This window comes from Vulpes vulpes, chromosome 2, assembly GCF_048418805.1.
Source record: "Vulpes vulpes isolate BD-2025 chromosome 2, VulVul3, whole genome shotgun sequence".
Classification (NCBI taxonomy): domain Eukaryota; kingdom Metazoa; phylum Chordata; class Mammalia; order Carnivora; family Canidae; genus Vulpes; species Vulpes vulpes.
Genome location: NC_132781.1, coordinates 59,090,364 through 59,107,923, shown reverse-complemented (window position 1 = coordinate 59,107,923; position 17,560 = coordinate 59,090,364). Strand labels below are relative to the sequence as shown.

The following is a 17,560-nucleotide window of genomic DNA, read 5'->3' as shown; positions in this document are numbered from 1 at the left end:
ACAATTTTGATTTCCCCTCTGAAGCCAAACACCAGGAAACTGATAAAAACAAATAGTACGGAAAGAATACTAAATTACTAACCTCAAAGATAGGTCATTTATAAGTCCACTCATTTCAACCACAAATCATCCTAAGTAGAACAGTTGCATAAAACATTATGTGTCTTGTAGCAGTTGTTAGCTTTCTCAGGTTGAGAACTAGACTCTTTTATTTAATTATAAACCACCTTTATAGTCAGCAGGAAATGAACATTGCCATGATTCAAACAGTGCTGCTGATTCTGTTTGTTTTTTATTTTAACTTATTCTCAAACAGAAAACCCACTATGAGATCAACAAAAAGTTATTTTTTGCAGGACTATGAAAGTTAATCTACTTAACCCTTCCAAGGGTATGAGAAAAATCTTTCATTTTAAGTGGTTCGGCTATGATCAGATTGTGTTTACTATATTCAGTGAGGGAAGAGTTGGCTTTTAAGAAACTATCAGAGATGCTTTAATAGAAAGACAATTTATAAAGCCTCAGACCTTCAAAGACCTTCAGCTGGTCTAGACAGATGCCAGACATGTGCGTGGAAAGAAGGAAAAGTGCAAAGAATGTCCTGTTTTTCTTAGAAGCCAAAATGTAATGCTTCTTTCTTTCTTTCTTTTTTTGCAGGGGATGGAGGCAATCTTTCTTCCAGTAGTTTCTCTTTTAGTTGGATGGAATGCATCCTATCTCTTGCTTCTCCACCGTCCTTCTGGGGAAAGGGAAGGGGAAAAAAAAAAATCCACACCACCACGGAGTTGAGCAGGGTGCCTTCCTCTAAGAGCAAGATCATCTAGTCAACAGGAAGCTTTCTCAGGAGATTAACTGCTAATCGCCTCTTTCCATTTTTCTGGTTTTTTTTTTAAATGATTTTATTTATTTATTCATGACAGACACACAGAGAGAGGCAGAGACACAGGAAGAGGGAGGAGAAGCAGGCTCCATGCAGACAGCCCGATGAGGGACTGGATCCTGGGACTCTGGGATCACGCCCTGAGCCAAAGGCAGACGTTTAACCACTGCGCCACCCAGGCTTCCCTCTCTTTCCATTTTTCAAAAGTAACCTACTAGGTAAAGTAATTAGGGTAAGTTATCAGCCAGGGCAACAAGCTTTCGTGTCAAGATCTGATACTACAAAAAAGCAAGCAACTAAAACTGCCAGAGAAAAGCTCTAGCTTCCAAAGCAGAGGCAGAAACGACGGTATGGCAACACTATAATGTAAATAATCCCACAACACCAAGAGTGAGGAAAGTGAAGCCTTTTCTTTAAGATGAAAGAGAAAAAGGCAGAGTTACATTGGGATTGATCATTCATTTTAATATAGGGATAGCAAGGCACCGTGACTCCTCTGTTCTGTGCCTCTGACAGACATTACTAACTGTGGAGTCAGGACAAGGTCTGAGGATTCCTCCAAACATGCAACCATTGTCAATGGATCAAGTTGGCACTCGAAGTCTATCAGCCACCTCAAGGTTCTTGTAAGTGAATATTAAACAGTTCTTTGAAAATATTTCTAAGATCATAATTTATGCTTAATTTACACTGCTGCTTTAATAAAGAGTCACATTTTTATTTTTTTAAAAGATTTTATTCATTTATTCATGAGAGACACACACACACACAGAGAGAGAGAGAGAGAGAGAGAGAGAGGCAGAGACACAGGCAGAGGGAGAAGCAGGCTCCATGCAGGGAGCCCGACGCGGGACTTGATCCTTGGTCTCCAGGATCATGCCCTGGGCCGAAGGCAGGTGTTAAACCACTGAACCACCCAGAGATCCCAAGAATCACATTTTTATAAAAGAAAGATAGCATAGAGGTGCCTGGGTGCTACAGTCGTTTAAGCGTCTGATTCTTGGCCTTGGCTCAGGTCATGATGTTTTGAGATTGAGCCCCATGTTGGGCTCTGAGCTCAGCACAGAGTCTGCTTAAGACTTTCTCTTCTGACTCCCTCCCCTGATATACGCTCTCTTAAAAAATAAAAAATCTTTAAAAAAAAAAAAGAGCATAACTGAACATGGAATCATGAGCACTTACCTATCAGGTCTCTGTACATGAAGAAACAGAAACCCTCAGGTAGTAGGAGTCATTAGATTTGGAGACAAACAGCCCCTGTAGTATTTTTTCAGGCAAATCCAATCTTAGAAAGGACTAGAAAATGCAGAAAGACTGAAGCTATAATATATCTAGCACCATGATCACTTCACTTACCCTGCATTTACTACTGAAAGCACTGTTCTAAGTGCTTCTATATGTTTACTCATTTAATCTTTGTAACATCCCTGTAAGATAGGTAATATTATTGTCCCTACTCTACAGATGAGGAAACCAAGGTGTACACATATAAGGACCTGGTGCAAGGACACAGAGCTAGTGGCAGAGGTAGGAGATGAATCTAGGCAATCTAGCTCTGGAGTCTGTGCTCTTAGTTCACAGGAAACTGCCTCTGTGCTAGGATCTGTATTAATCCAAGGATCACTGAGAATCCACTATGTGTACCAGTCATACCCTCAAGCAATTTAAAGAGAGAGATAAAAATGCAAACAATCAACTTCAACATAAAGGCATTATGAAAGAGGTGGTATAATAGAGGTTCAGGTGTGTTAGCATATAAAGAAGGAATCATTAACTCTGCCTGGGTCAAGAATCAGGCTTACTTCCCAAAGAGAGACAGAGACAGAGAGACTGAGGCATCAGAGTGGAATCTGGAAGGATGAAGACAGGAAGTTGCTAGTCCTCCTTCCTGGGGGCCTGGTCAGGTGGTAACACCAGGTCAAGTAAACATAGCAACTTCATAGGCCACTTAACTTCTATGCACTCATGACTGTGGAGACTTGAACAAGAACTGACAATTTAGTCAATGACTAAGTGACTAATGAGAAGTGAGTGGATGTGGAAAACCTTTTATGAGTTGCCATGACTATTCTTTGTTGCTTGGATTCATTCACCATCTACTATCACCAGTTATACTAATTAAATCTTCACAACACTTTAAGGATCTCTATAGCCTCTTTGCTTCTGAAAATCAAAATAGGATTTGCTGTCCTTTAGAGTCAACTAACCTCTGCTGACTAAGCAGTATGTGCCCAGTACTGGACAATGTGCTTTTAATATCTACAACTACTGAATTCTTTCAACAACCCTAAGGTGGGTATTAATGTTATCCCCATTTTTATACAAGAGGACAGAGAGATTCAGAGAAATCAAGTAAGTGGCCCAAGGCCATATGGCTAGGGTGGATTAAGTACACAGGTAGGAATTGAACAAAAGCATCCTGACTTAAAGTCTGGTACTCTCTCATCCAGCCCTGCTGTCCTTTTTTGAGGAAAAGATCACCAGCATGGTTGGCTGAATCACCTAGCTGGCAGACTACAGATAGCAAAAAAGAAAAAAAAAAAAGAGTTTTCATAAGATATGTACCAACCTAACAGAAGAGCCTAATCTCATATCACACTATGGCTCACCAAAGTGACCACACTTTTAGCCTACATACATCACAAGAAATAATGAATCCTTATTCTTGCTGACTTAGTATCTAGTAGGTGCTCAAAATTCTTTAATAAAATCCACATGACATCTGCCAAAATGGGTGCTATATCATTTAGGGCTTTTCAAGCATATTAAAATAGCAGTGACTTGAATATTATCCATTAGTGGTTTTTGGTAGAGGTTTGATTCGTAAGAGTCACATAAAAAATAAGCTATAATCAGTCCTATAACTTAAAGAATATACTATTTCACAGACTGACCACACCACTAAAATAATAAATAAGATCCTTGGCCATGTTCTCAATGCAATGGATAAAAAAGAACTATCACCTCCAAATTACAATGCTAGACTGCATCCGCAACCAACATTACTGACAGCTTGGATAGATTATACTTAGCTCTGTCCTATCCTCGACTAGCTAATGCCAAAATCAAAGCTCTCCTAAAGAGAAACATGGAAACAAAGAATTTTATAGGGCTAACCTGTACTCTTGTCTTCTAAACAAACTTAATCAGCCACCATTATGTAGTCTCAAAATGAAAATTAGTCTAATGATGCAAAATAACAGTAATCAAAGAATAAGTATTGTTTTTGTCTTAGAGAACTGGTCTATTCACTGTTTCCGAATCTGGCTGTGTATCATTTTAGGAAGCTTTAAAAAATTGACTTTTTGTGGTTTCATGCTAGACCTTTTGAACCAGTGTGTCTGGAGATGGTGTCCTAAAACCTGGATTTTTATCAAGTTCCCTGGGTCATTCTAACACAAGTAACCCATAGATCAGCATTTGGGGATCACTAGTAATCTGAATCCTGTGTTTAGTCCAAAGGAGGTGCTTAATGCTTACCGAATCAATGGGAGCAGAAACAGAAGAGGAAGAGCAAGAACTAGTCATGGATACTTTGGCTGGTTGAAATCACCGCAATTTTTAAAGTATTACAAATTAAACTGTTGATGCTCTCTATATTACAGAGCCTCTGTAACACCTTAGGGTTCTTCATTCTAGTTACAGTTCAACCAGAATAAGAGAAAACCAACTCACACATAATTAAATGAAGAACATAGTTCAAAAGTAGTTAATTATATTTACATTCCCAAACCAGGGAAAAACCACATAAACACAACCTACCAGCCTTTTCTCCTACTTCCTGAGAATGGAAGTTCCTTTAGTTTCTAAGTTTTTAATATTCTCTGAGCTACAATAAAATTTTATGCGATGAAGATTAGAGAGGCTATGCTATTTGAAAGTTTGGCTGCAGAGTCTGTATTTCACGCCCCTTCAGTACATTTTGTTAAGGATTTCCCTCTTCACCAAGAGGATTAGTTTTCTTCTCACTTCTTTGAATTCTCTTCTTAGATTGTTAGTGTGAACTAGGTTAATCTCTCTTTTCTAACATATAAAAGATGAACAAACAAAATGTTCGATTTATTTTATTTTTTAAACAGAACACTAAATTTAGTCTTAGAATTCTCTGTTTGGTAAGTTTCCAGTTACAAGGTCTTGGCTTCCCTTGAGCACAGTGTGAAACAAAATAATGCAGTTTGTTCCTATGGCTGGAACATGCAGAGTGGAGTGTGCAGGCAAAGAGGCCCTGGCTCTGGTCCAGTACTTCCAACCTTCTTAAACTGCCGCTCTCATCTCTGCTTCAAGAGCCACAGATGAGCAAATGGGATTAGTTATTTCTAGTCCAGAAGAGCTAGGAAAGCATGACACACATCATTCAGGTACCCATCCCATTATACAGGCTGGTAGTCATGAACAGGTGGGGTTCATCAGGAAAGAAGTGAAAATGAAGACAAGTCTGAAAATCTACAGGGTACACAAACTAGCCCTTCTTGGGTGACAAGATCAGGTGGTGCTAAGATAATGGAGGCTGTTAGTGGGAGTGGATGGGACATGACTGGGGCAAGGTTGGGAGGGCCCCCATCTCCATCCCTTCATACCTACACAGAATATCACCCACGTTCTCTGGGACTGATACTTAGGAAGAAACTGACAGGGAGAAGATACTAGATGGGGTTTTTTTTTTCTTCCCTAAATGGGGTACTATGAGAAAAGTCACAGTTTTTTTCATAGTTATGGGTACTACATAAACAATTAGATGTGGAGACTCAATTAATTAATTAGGTAGTGATCTTGCCACTAAACTGTGCTTCCTTCCTCCAAACATGTTTTAAAAAGTATCCGCTGAATAAAACAAATATACATTCCTTTGGAAAATAAACATACCTTTGTCACCATTTACTGGATATTCTCCGTGTACAAAGATTCTTATGCTACCCCTAAATCATAGAAGGAGTAATTAGGGCCAAGATGCCCAGGAGCTGGAGAATACTGCAGTATATGAGCCCTGAAGCCACAATGAGTTGGGGGAAGATATGTCCTAAGGACCCACCAAGAATGAGCCCATGGCAAGGGAATGGCAGGGGTGGGGCCTATAGAGGAGCCAATCTAACAAACCACAGAGTGGGCTGAATCTGAGCAGTGCTCATGGAAATGGGCCTTTGCCTAATAGAGTGAGTGTGTCAGTTAGAAATTCACATATTGGCCTTCTGTTTCCCTGGTGCTGAGTGGTGTGCCAGGCATACAGCAAGTACTTACAAAATCCAAATTGAAAGGCTTTAAATGTGCATCCAAAGGCAATGGGTTTTAATGTCATCTTAGACAAGGCACTTCAACTTTTCCAGTGCTAAATATTCTCATCCACAAAAGGAGAATAAAACCAACTAGCTTTTAGGGTTGCTGTGAGCACTAATGAACGCATACATATATGATTAGCACAATGCCTGGCACATAGTAGGCAGTTTGAAAAAGTTAACAGAATTTTTACAGGGTGTTAGGGAGAACCGGGGACTTCCATTCCATATGGGCTATGAATCTAAACAAGGGCATTCCACATACTTAGTCCATGGATGCAAGGCAACACACCTCTTTGGCAAATCTTACAATTATTTACAAGCTACATAACAAGTTCCTCTACTTACTATACAATCAGGACTGATTTTTTACCCATACCAGTGTATTACCCAGCTCCATCAGCCATGTTATCCTCCAGATTATCTTTCTGGCTCTGAGAATTCTCAAATTTTCTTACTGGGATGGATATTCTTAACAATGTGCCTCTGGCTCCTCTGACAGTTCCCACACAAAGGTTCTGACGATAGTTTTAGGTGACACCAATAAACATAACCTGATCCCCAAGGCAAGGACTTTGAAGAAGCTGTGATTCATCTGTATGTGTAATCCTAGTTGTTTATCCCCTTCCTGAAGCCACACTGCAGCATAATGACCCATTTGCATGTTTGTCTCTCCCATCTAGAACATGACCTTTGTCAACTTACTGCATCTCTCAGAGTAGATGAGCCATTCTGTAAAATGGGGATAATATTGATCTTGTAGGACTGCTGCTGGAATTAAATTATATCATCTGCATAAAGGTCTTATTTTAGACCTACTGCTATCCATAAAAGCTACTAAGAAGCAACACGAGTTAAACTCAGATGTAAAAATCTGGAAGAAAAATGGGGCTTTTGTGCTAGAAGAGAGCACAGTGAAGTATTTACATTAGAGAACAAGATTTAGTTAAGCCTTCCCTATTTATCATTTATAAAGGAAAAATAATCAATATACATTAACTGAGCAAAGAGAACAAAAAGTCACATTTTTCTTATAAAGAATATCATATTATTGACCGAGAAAGCCTGAAATGAATATTACCTCACTCTGAACTATATTATATATTCCTCGGTTTGTCTCTATTGACACAGTCATCTTTATAGAAAATGGCACTCCAGAGTGTTTGACAGCTTTATTCTTTCAGATGCTTGATGGTCCTGAGGAGCATCAAGCCTACACCTTATCAAAGAAAATTGAGAAAAATGGGGTTTGCCAAAGTATTTGAGCATCTTTCCACATATTTATTAGCCATTTGTGTTTCTTCTGTCACATGCCTATTTGTGCTTTTGGCCAATGTTTCTATTGATAGATCTGTCTTCTGCTTTTTAACTATAGTAGTTCTTTACATAGTTCAGATATTAATCCTGTCAGTATTACATATGGCAAATAATCTCAACTCCAAATTGTGACATGCCTTTTCATTCTCTTGAATGGTACTTTTAAAATGAACAAATATTTTCAATTTAAATATTTTCCTGTATTCAATGTATATTTCAGATTAGTTGATTAAATCCTTCCCTACTCTGAGATCACAGAGATTATTTTGTCTTCTGAAAGTCTTAAAATTTTGCCTTTCACATTTAAGTTCTTAATCCATTTGAAATTCAGTGATGTAAGATAGAAATTGTCTCCCTTCTTTTCTCCATGTAGATACTCAATTATTGAAAAATCCATTCATCCACCCAGATTTTACAATACCACATCTGTTGTATATAAAGAGCCCCACAGTCAGCCTATTTTTGCAATGTCTACCCTGTTCCATCAAGACCATTTGTGTATTCCTGTGCCATTACTAGCATCTTAATTACTACAGCTCTATAAAAAGTTTTGATTCTGGTAAAGCAAGCTTACATGACCTATTCTTTTCCTTCAAGTATGTCTTGGCTCTTCCTTGGACTTTTCTGCATTAATTTTAGAATCAGTTTGCCAAGTACTGTGTAAAATACTAATGGGATTTTGAATGGAATTGTATGCAATCTATATGTAGACATTTTTTGAGTATAAGGACATCTTCAATATATTCAGTCTTCCTGTTCATGAACATAGTCATGCTTTTTCTGAATCTACTAGTAACCATATGAATTTTCTCTTTTATTTATTTATGTATAAATATTTATTTATTTTAGGGGGAGAGAGAGATAGACAGCAGGGGAGGGGCAGAAGGAGAGGGAGAGAATCTCAAGCACTTCTTGCTGAGCATGGAGCCGAAAGCAGGGTTCAATCTCATGACTCTGAAATAACCACCCAAGTCGAATCAGATGTTCAACTAACCAAGCCATCCAGGTGCCCCATGAATTTCCCTTTTAATATGTTAATATGGTAAGTTATATTAATAGATTTTTCTAGTATTGTCAATCTTTCATTTCTGGAATAAATTCAAATTAGTTATTATGAATTATATTTTTTATACATTTGCTACTATTTTGTTTAAAACTTTTACAGTTGTTTATGAACAAGATTGGCTGATATATTTTTTTTCTTATAAATGTCTCCTCGTGTGGCCAAATGTCAAGGTTACACAATCATCACAAGAAAAGGTGAAGTGCGGGCACCTGGGTGGCTCAATGGTTGAGCATCTGCCTTCGGCTCAGGGCGTGATCTCAGGGTCCTGGGATCCAGTCCCACATTGGTCTCCCTGCAGGGAGCCTGCTTCTCCCTCTACCTGTGTCTTGGCCTCTCTCTGTGTGTCTCTCATGAATGAGTAAATAAAATATCTTAAAAAAAAAAGAAAGAAGAAAAGGTGAAGTGTATTCCCTTTTCTTTCTAGACTCTCAAGAAGTTTGTCTAAGGTTGAAATGATCTGTTCCTTGAGGTGTTTGATAAAACATAGCTGTAAAGCCATCTAAGCTGAATGTTTTGGGAGAAAATATTTTATGTACTGATTTAATTTCTATAAATTAAATGACCTATTCGACTGTTCTCATTTTGATTCAATTTTAGTAAATTATATTTTACTGTCCATTTCATCCTGGTTTTTAAATATTGGCATAATACTTGTAATAGTATTTTTTTTACTGTTTTTAAAAATCTCCACTGCAAAAAAAAAAAAAAAAAAATCTCTGCTGCATCTGCTCTTTGTCTTGTTGATTTATTCTTTAGTTCACTTAAGTTTTGGAAGGAGCAGAAATAACTGTGTTTAATCGACCATATTTTTTTAAAAAATTACACAGAAGGTATATTCTTCCTTATCTATAAGAAGGAGGTAACAACAGAACCTACTACACACTGATAGAGTGAGAATTAAATGAGTTAATAGATGCAAAGTGCTTAGCATAGTGCCTGGCACATATTAAAGAGCTCAAAAAATATCATGATTATATTATAGGGAATTCAAATTACACTAATATGATATCCTTTTTTTTTTGTTCTACTGAAGTCTAATTCTCCATTGTAATAGTAAGTATAGACTAGGCTCTTTCAACTGTACTTTTATTCTTTTTAAGTTTTATTTACTTCAGTAATCTCTACACCCAATGTGGGGCTCAAACTCACAATCCCAAGAGCTGGAGTCACATGCTCCTCTGACTGAGCCAGCCAGGTGCCCCTCAACTGTACTTTTATTCTAACTGGCCTCATAAAGCTGCAGCAATAAATCTGGATGGCAATCCTCTTACTCTCAAACTGTGTTTAAGCCCTGAGATTATGAACAGTACTTCTAGTTTAAAATAAAATGCAAAACAAAGCAAGAAGCCTACTCTGGGATGTTTGCCCCTCCAGGGCAGACCCATGCTTTTATCACCTACTATGTGCTATGAGTCTGGCAAAATAAAAAGATTGTGAGTTCTTGACAAGCAAACAATACCAAAGAATTAATAAAATAATGAAGTTATGATGAAAACTAACAACCTTACAAAGTTTTCATTATTAGGCACCTTGTATTTATGGGTAAACAGACAACTGATTTTACCCACAGACCCTTCATTAGGCAAATTCTCACACTATAAGAAGGTCTTTCTATCCTCTTTAACAGAGTTACCTGATAGGCATTCCATTCCTAGTTAATTTCTGTATGCAAGCTTAACCTCAAAAGAAACATAATGCTGTATATGGATATTGAACTTCAGTTAATAATATACATACTCAAATATTTAGGAGGATGTATAATGATGTCTGTGATTTACTTTAAAATGCATCAAAAAATACAATGGATTGATGGATAGCACATGGGATGAGCAGATGAATAAATATGTGCCAAAGCAAGCATAGTCAAGTGTTCATTGCAGAATCTAGACCAGATTATATAGGTGTTTACTGTCTATGTTTGAGAATTTCTGTAATAGAATATAAGGAAAGAGGCAAACTCCTATACTTGGCAAGTTAAAAAAAAAACTAAAATAAAAAGAACATGAAAAATATTTATATTATATATGTAGCAAAAGTTATTACAATATAAAAGACCCCATTCCAATTTATTAAAAAACAAAAAAAAAAAACCCAAGAGTCCTATAAGATAAATGGGAAAAGACATTAACAAAATATAAATGGGAAATAAACCCATGGAAAATATGCAGTAACTTCTAACCAAAGAAAAATAAAATAAACCTGTAATACCATTTTATGCCTATTTTATTAGCAAAATTAAAACATATATGCATGAATACACACACAATTCTGGCAAGGCTGCAGTAAAAATGGAAACTCACATATAGCTGGCAGCATTCACTATCAACAAGCATAGTGTGTTTGGGGAGCAATCTGAGTCCGTAAGTCTTAGTGTTCATCAAGTCCTTTGACCTGATGGTCCTACTCATTAGACTACAAACTGCATCCACCAAAAGTGGCCAAAAGGTGTTCACTGCAGTGTTATCTACTAAAGAAATAACTCTGAACAACCTAAGTGGCCATCAAGAGAAGAAAGGTTTAGTAAAGATTTCATATCAGTACAACAGAATAGGATACAGACATGTAAAAAATGACAATGATGGAAACTTATGTGAAAATATGTAAAGTGTTCATAACAAAACCAAATGGAAGACTATTTACAATTGATTTTGAAGCTCTAAGAATGAAAGAAACGTGAAGTGGCACTGTAAAGAAACACGAATAATTAATGAAAGTGACATGTCGAGGAGACTGTGGCTGATTTTTTTTTTCTAAAATTGTCTTTCATCTTTCTGATCCATCTTTCAATTAAAATAAAATAATTAAAAAGCCTATCTCAAGACTGTCTACTCACAGTGCTGAGTTTGCTGCAGACGATGAGAATCCGGCGTTCGTACAGCATGCTGGCATACAGATGTAACATGTTGTTCACATCCACGGCCACAAAATATTCTGTGAGATTTCTCTAGGAGAAACAAGAAGAGGAGATTAGTGGCTTATTTTGTTTGTTCTTATTATAAGCAGTACTAAAAAAATACAAGAAACAGAAAATTATCAGAAAGCATACTCTGCTCTGCCCCATCCTATGCTTTCCACCTGGGAGATCAAATCCCACTCTTGTGTAATATCCTGAAATGCAAAGTTGGGAGAAACCTTAGAGATGAAGCACTCCTGTGCAGTGATTAGAGTTTACATGAGGTCACAGGGAGCACTGCATTGCTTTGCCTATGAGTTCCAAAAGGTTGAGCAGGACAGGAAGTCTACAATCTTACAAATGAGGAAACCAAGCCTCAGAGAGGGATGCCAAAATCAAAAAGTCTCATAAGCAATAAAGACAGGACTGCAGCTCAGACCTTCTGACCCTGGATCCTAGAATTTTCCCAATGTGCTGTACCATACATCTAGGCAAGACAAAGTACCCAAGGACCAAAACGCTTTTGGCACAGAGCCCATTTCTGTCCAACAGATCCCACCCGGAAAGCTGGGCATGCTCTTCTCTTATCATCACTGCCGTTGACCCCCTCCTCCACCATTTACGTTCTCTAAAAGGACTCGGCTGGAATTAAAGCAATTTTGAAGATTTACAATCTCCAGGTATTTCACTCAAGAGGAGCAAAAAATGACTGCAGACAAGCAGCAGGAAGTGATGACAAAGCAGTGTTTTAACTAGCTTTTGTCTGTAGCTGGGGCTTCATTTCTTTAATTACTACTACAGATTGGTACTCTTCAGATTTCAGAAAAAATATAATGTGTTTCATTTCTGCAACCCTTTCTCTACCCACCTGACTTTAATAATACACATGAATATGTTAATATCTTCAATGTTACAGGTTTTCAATGCTGTACAATATAATCTTCTGAGAAAGAAGGGGTTCACTACTTGCCAGGGGTTGCAGTTTATAATGATGAAAGAGCTATAATTCATAAATTCAAGTAAACCAGGTGGATTTTACTGCAAAATAGCATAAAGTGCTTTTCAACAATATTATGGGTTGGGAATAAGAATAGGCACTTATGATTTATTGTTGTTTGACTGGAATACCAGGTTAACCATCAACCTTTATAAATAGTGAGTGAATTAATAGCTCCATATACTGACTACCTACCTGCCAAGTACCAGGTACCATATCAGGTACTTCATAAAGGTAATCTTATGCAGTTCTCACAGAACTCCAAGGAGGTATTCCCCTACCCTCCACCCTTCCCCCTCCAACCCGTATACAGATAAAGTAAGCCTGAGAGAGATTCAGTAACGGATGGAGTCAGAATTTGGACTCAGATCCAACTCCAGAGCCCATACACTTTCCCTTACATTACATTGTTCCACTTAAATATTTTTAAACATGTGCAATACACAAAAGCTTTACATATATTATGTCACTTAATCTTGAAACCACTGCTTGAACAGGTATTATCATCTCTACAATACAGACAGGAAAACAGAGGTGACAGAGAAAATGAATAGGATCAAGGTTATCCACTATGTGGATGTTCAGTCTTGGGTGAGTTTGTCTCTAAACCTGGGCTCTTTGTTTATGTCAGTATGAATAGCAGGTAAAAGTTGTATTCAGGAAAGAAAGCACAGCATAGGAACAAAGGATCAAAGTACACCTATTGAAAGAGAAAAAGTATCGCTGTGAAGAATTGCTATCCCATTTTTTGAGTAATCCTTATGTGCTAGACAATAGGTTCTTTACCTGTGTTCTCTCCAATCTTCTCAACAACCCTGAAAAAGGCATTATCATCTCCACTTTATAGATGAAGAAACTGAGGCTCAGGAAGGGCAAGTTGTCTCCAAATGTCACCCAGCTAGAAATCTAAGGCAGAGCCCTGTTTCAAAACCAGGTCTCCTGAATCTGAAACTCTTGCTCTAACCACCACACAAACTTGCCCCCCTGACAGACTTGAAAAACAAAACCAAACGAACAAGCAATACAGTCTGAAATAGTCAACAAGTGCAAGTGCAAGTCTCCTGCCCGGTGGACTGAGGAGTGCTGAGCTAATGGTGTCAGGGTGGGGTTCGTTCTGAAGACCGTGACATGGCAGAGCTATTCTCGCAAACAAAAATACAAGGCCCTCAGCTGAGCATTTCAGTAAAAATGCTTAACTGCTGATGAATTACATAAATTTTTCTTTTAGGAGAGGATGGAAGTAAAAAGAAAATAGAAATGAGAAGCTTAAGGAAGGCCAGAAAGCCCATTAGCACTTTTGACAGATCCAAAGATAACTCTGAAGCCACCAAAACGTGGCCTCAAGAGTCTGCCAAGAAGCTTCACGCTGGGTAGAAATATGTTACACAGCTTGCCGTCCAAATAAGGAGACACAGCGTCAGAGACAAATCCTGCACCTTATTTTGGTGGGAGAAAAAAAAAAAAAATCAAAAGGATACTTTTGTGGATGGGAAAGGAAACATTTCTGAAATCAAAACACCACTTGGTTGAGGCATAACCCCCAGGCCCAATCAGGTTCTGAGGGATTCAGGTGCTTGTTCCAAAAGTCTATACAGGTATGTTAAAAATATGTAACATTTAGCCAAATTCTCTCTAAACTGTCATGTACTTTTTTTGGTATTTCTCATCCCATCTGTGCTGATTACCAAGATATTTGTGTCTAAACAGAAGCTGTCTTTCTTATCTGCTTCCTCCCCTGCCTCTTTCCTTCTGGGATGCCACCCGTCTAGGGGGGTGGGAGTGGGTGAGTGGCGACAGCCCTGGGGACTTCACTCAGCCGTGGGAGCACCTGTGGGGCAGAGCAGGCCTTGGGAGCAGCTGTAGGGAGAATTTACAGTTTCCAGCAAGCTTCATCTCTGAAGAAAACCCCTAGGAGAGAGGAGTCTCCTCTCCTGTACCTTAAGCACCCAGTGGCTTAAGCCACACCAACCCTCAGTTTCTCAAACCTGCCACACCTTTTCATATCCTCAAGCCTCTAGTTTTTTTCTTTAAATTTTTTAAAAAATGTTTTAAAGATTTTATTTATTTATTCATGAGAGACGCAGAAAGAGAGGCAGAGACACAGGCAGAGGGAGGAGAAGCAGGCCCCATGCAAGGAGCCTGATGTGGGACTCGATCCTGGGAATCTGCGATCACGCCCCGAACCAAGTCAGATGCTCAACCACTGAGCCACCCAGGCATCCCCATCAAGCCTCTACTTCTGCTGTTTCCTCCTCCTAGAACACCTCTTTCTTCCTTGAGGATATCCACTTACTTTTTAAGACCCAGCTGAAATGTCACCTCCTCCTAGAAGGCTTCCTCAATTCCTCATTTGTCAATCTCCTACACTTTGTGCTGGCATAGTGATTTGTCTCTATCTTATAACCACTTGGTGACAAGTATGTTTTTGTCACTAGACTGAGGTCCCTTTGGGAACAATGACATATCCCATCATCTAGCAGTTTTATAAAAGAATGAATCAATAAGTAAAGAAAGCAATGACTGAAGACCTCAGCTCCTTAGCTGGAGTTTGAGCAGTGTAGTGTAAGAGAAATCCACCAGGCTGAAAGACAGACAACATGGTTTATTAGGAAGAACATAGCATTTGATGTCAGAAAACCTGGCTCTAGTTTGGATGAAGTGATCAATTACTTAGTAATGGTGAAGGGCTCAAGGGAAAGAATTGACACTGGCACCTCACAATGTCAGGTAAAATAGCTGGGGGCTTGGGGGTTGCTGTTTAAGGTATTTATGGCTACATTTATTAAAAGCGTAAAGGAGGGGCATCCTGGGTGGCTCAGTTGGTTGGGTATCCGAGTTCTGACTTCGGCTCACATCATGATTTCAGGATCGTGGGATCAAGCCCTGTGTTGGGCTCCGTGCTGGGCACGCAGCCTGCTTGGGATTTTCTCTCTATCCTCTCTTTCTGCTCCCCTACCCCTCCCCCACCTTCCATGCATATGCTCTCTCTCTCTCAAAAACTAAAAGTGTGAAGATATAGGGGATTTGTTCACCAGATAATGGGGAAGGGGGTTCATACAGAAGCAGGTATTCAATTCACAGCCAGGTCAATCATGTCTTATAGATAAGAGTGCAGGGAATGAGGAATAAGGCAAACAGAGGGCTTCCATGGCAAGTTGTCCTATGTCAAGATTGCAGCCAGAACATACTGTGAGCTTTTATTTCTAAAGGACACAAGGCATACCACTCTCCTAGCACTTTGCTTCAGTCTCCTGTAATTTCTGTCTCTGTAATCAGCCAATCAATGCTTATTTAACTCCTACTATGTGTATAGTAGCCTCCTGGGAGCTGGGCCTGTAAAGATTAACTGCAGATGATCCCCATTTTCCAGGAGTTCAGCCTGGGGATGGGAATGGTATCAGTATGGTGTGCAAAGTACTGTGGTTAAAGCTACATACATTCCAGGGCTGCTCGAAAAGGGCAGATTCAACCTTGCTGGATTGATACTGGGACAAGGCTGGGGAAGGTTTGACAGAAGAGAAGATAGCTGGTGTGGGCCTCCCAAAAGGGGTTCACTCAATGGACAGGGGGCGAAGTGTATTCCATGCAAAGACAGAAGCAGGGAGGAGAGAGGAGCTCCAGCAAGTCAGTACAGTGAAGAAGAGGATGCAAGGCAGGGAGGGATATGCTAGGGCAGGGGAGCTGGGTTCAGATCCTGTGGGACCTTAGCCTTTCCCTGCAGGTAAGAGGGAGCTGCTGTAGGATCATGATACAATCACGTATGTGTTCCAGAAAGATCTTCCTAGAGGTCCTATGGAGGATGCACAGGAGAGGTCAAGCAGGAGGCAGGGCGATCACTTAACAGGCTACTGCCATATTCTGGGAAAGAATGATTACAACAAATAAACTATTGAGATGAAAGCTTTGAATATGGATGTGACTAATCTCTGTAAAGTGGAATTATAGGACCTGATAATGAATCAGACCTGAGAAGTGGAAGGGGAGGAAGAACCGCAGACTACACCCAGCTTCCAGGTTATTGAGCACCACACTTGTCCACTTGCCCAGTTTCTTCAATGGAAAGTCTACTCATTTAATGAGGGAATCAATCTTCCTTCTAAAGAATCATCAGTCTTATGAAGCATGGTGTTATTGCTCACTTAGTCTTGGGCCTAGTGTCCTGGATTATAATGCTACCACCATGGCTAAATCTAAGTCTGCCCCAACCCCCCATTCCCTGACAATTACTTCTTTGGGTGACTCACCTACAAGGATGGAGAATCTTGCTTAGAGGGACTATTTCCAGTGTCCATGCTCAAAAGGGTTCAGTTTTCTCAGTGCCAGCACGTTTTTAGGCTTAAGGACATTCTGTTTCTATTCATAGAGTTCAAGCATTCTTTCAGTTATATATCAATTATGTGCCTGTGAGCATTCTCTTATCTGCCTAGCATTCATTACAAGCCTACTCTGTAAGGCTGGGTAGCAGGGAAAAGCAGCTGACTGCCACCCGGGCTAGAAAGGGCTCAGGTCCAAGGAAGGTCTCTAGTTAATGGGGTCAGAACAGCCTGGAAGTTTGAGTTTTGGAAGAGGTGTGTGCTGCACAAGCTCCTCAGCCTCGTTTCTCGTCTCTACAAAGAAATGACAGTGAAGGTCCTGTCCAGCTCTAACCCTCTCTGGCTCTAAATCCAGACAAAGAGAAAGGAAGGGCACCTGGCAAACCTCATTTCCCCGAGGAGAAGCCCCATAATGCCTGCTTGCTTCTAGCTGTCCCTGCTGGCTCCTGTGCCAATCCAGGTGGCTGGGGACTTCGGGCTCACTGTGATCCACGCCCCGGGTTAAGAAGCAGGTGGGGGGGGAGGGGGGATGGGCCAAGGATGGGAGGGGATATAGTGGGGCTTAGAGAAAAAGCGTCTTAGGTTCAATACCTTAGGGAAATGAGATAATCCCCAAACCAAAGAACTAACTCTAAGCTGGGTACTCCTTGGAGCCTTCAAAACAGATGCGAGTCCGCCCCACGGTCTGTCATTTTATTAGTCTTTGTGACTTTCAGCTTCATACACAGTACAAATGATAAAGACTTACTGTACTGTGTCTGGAGGAAGCTTCTAAGGCAAGAGGCTTGGTTTTGCCAATGGGTCTAATTCCCTGAAATAACTCC

At 39.6% G+C, this 17,560-nt stretch overlaps 1 protein-coding gene across 27 annotated transcripts in view; it reads right to left on the bottom strand.

Annotated features, from left to right (window-relative positions):
• Window positions 1-17,560, bottom strand: part of DENND1A (DENN domain containing 1A) — a 495,329-nt gene that overhangs the window by 227,575 nt on the left and 250,194 nt on the right. For all 27 annotated transcript variants that reach the window (XM_072748692.1, XM_072748673.1, XM_072748682.1 and 24 more), the window contains one exon: window positions 11,367-11,477. In XM_072748692.1, coding sequence (XP_072604793.1) covers window positions 11,367-11,477 — 111 coding nt within the window. The remainder of the gene's footprint in view (window positions 1-11,366; window positions 11,478-17,560) is intronic.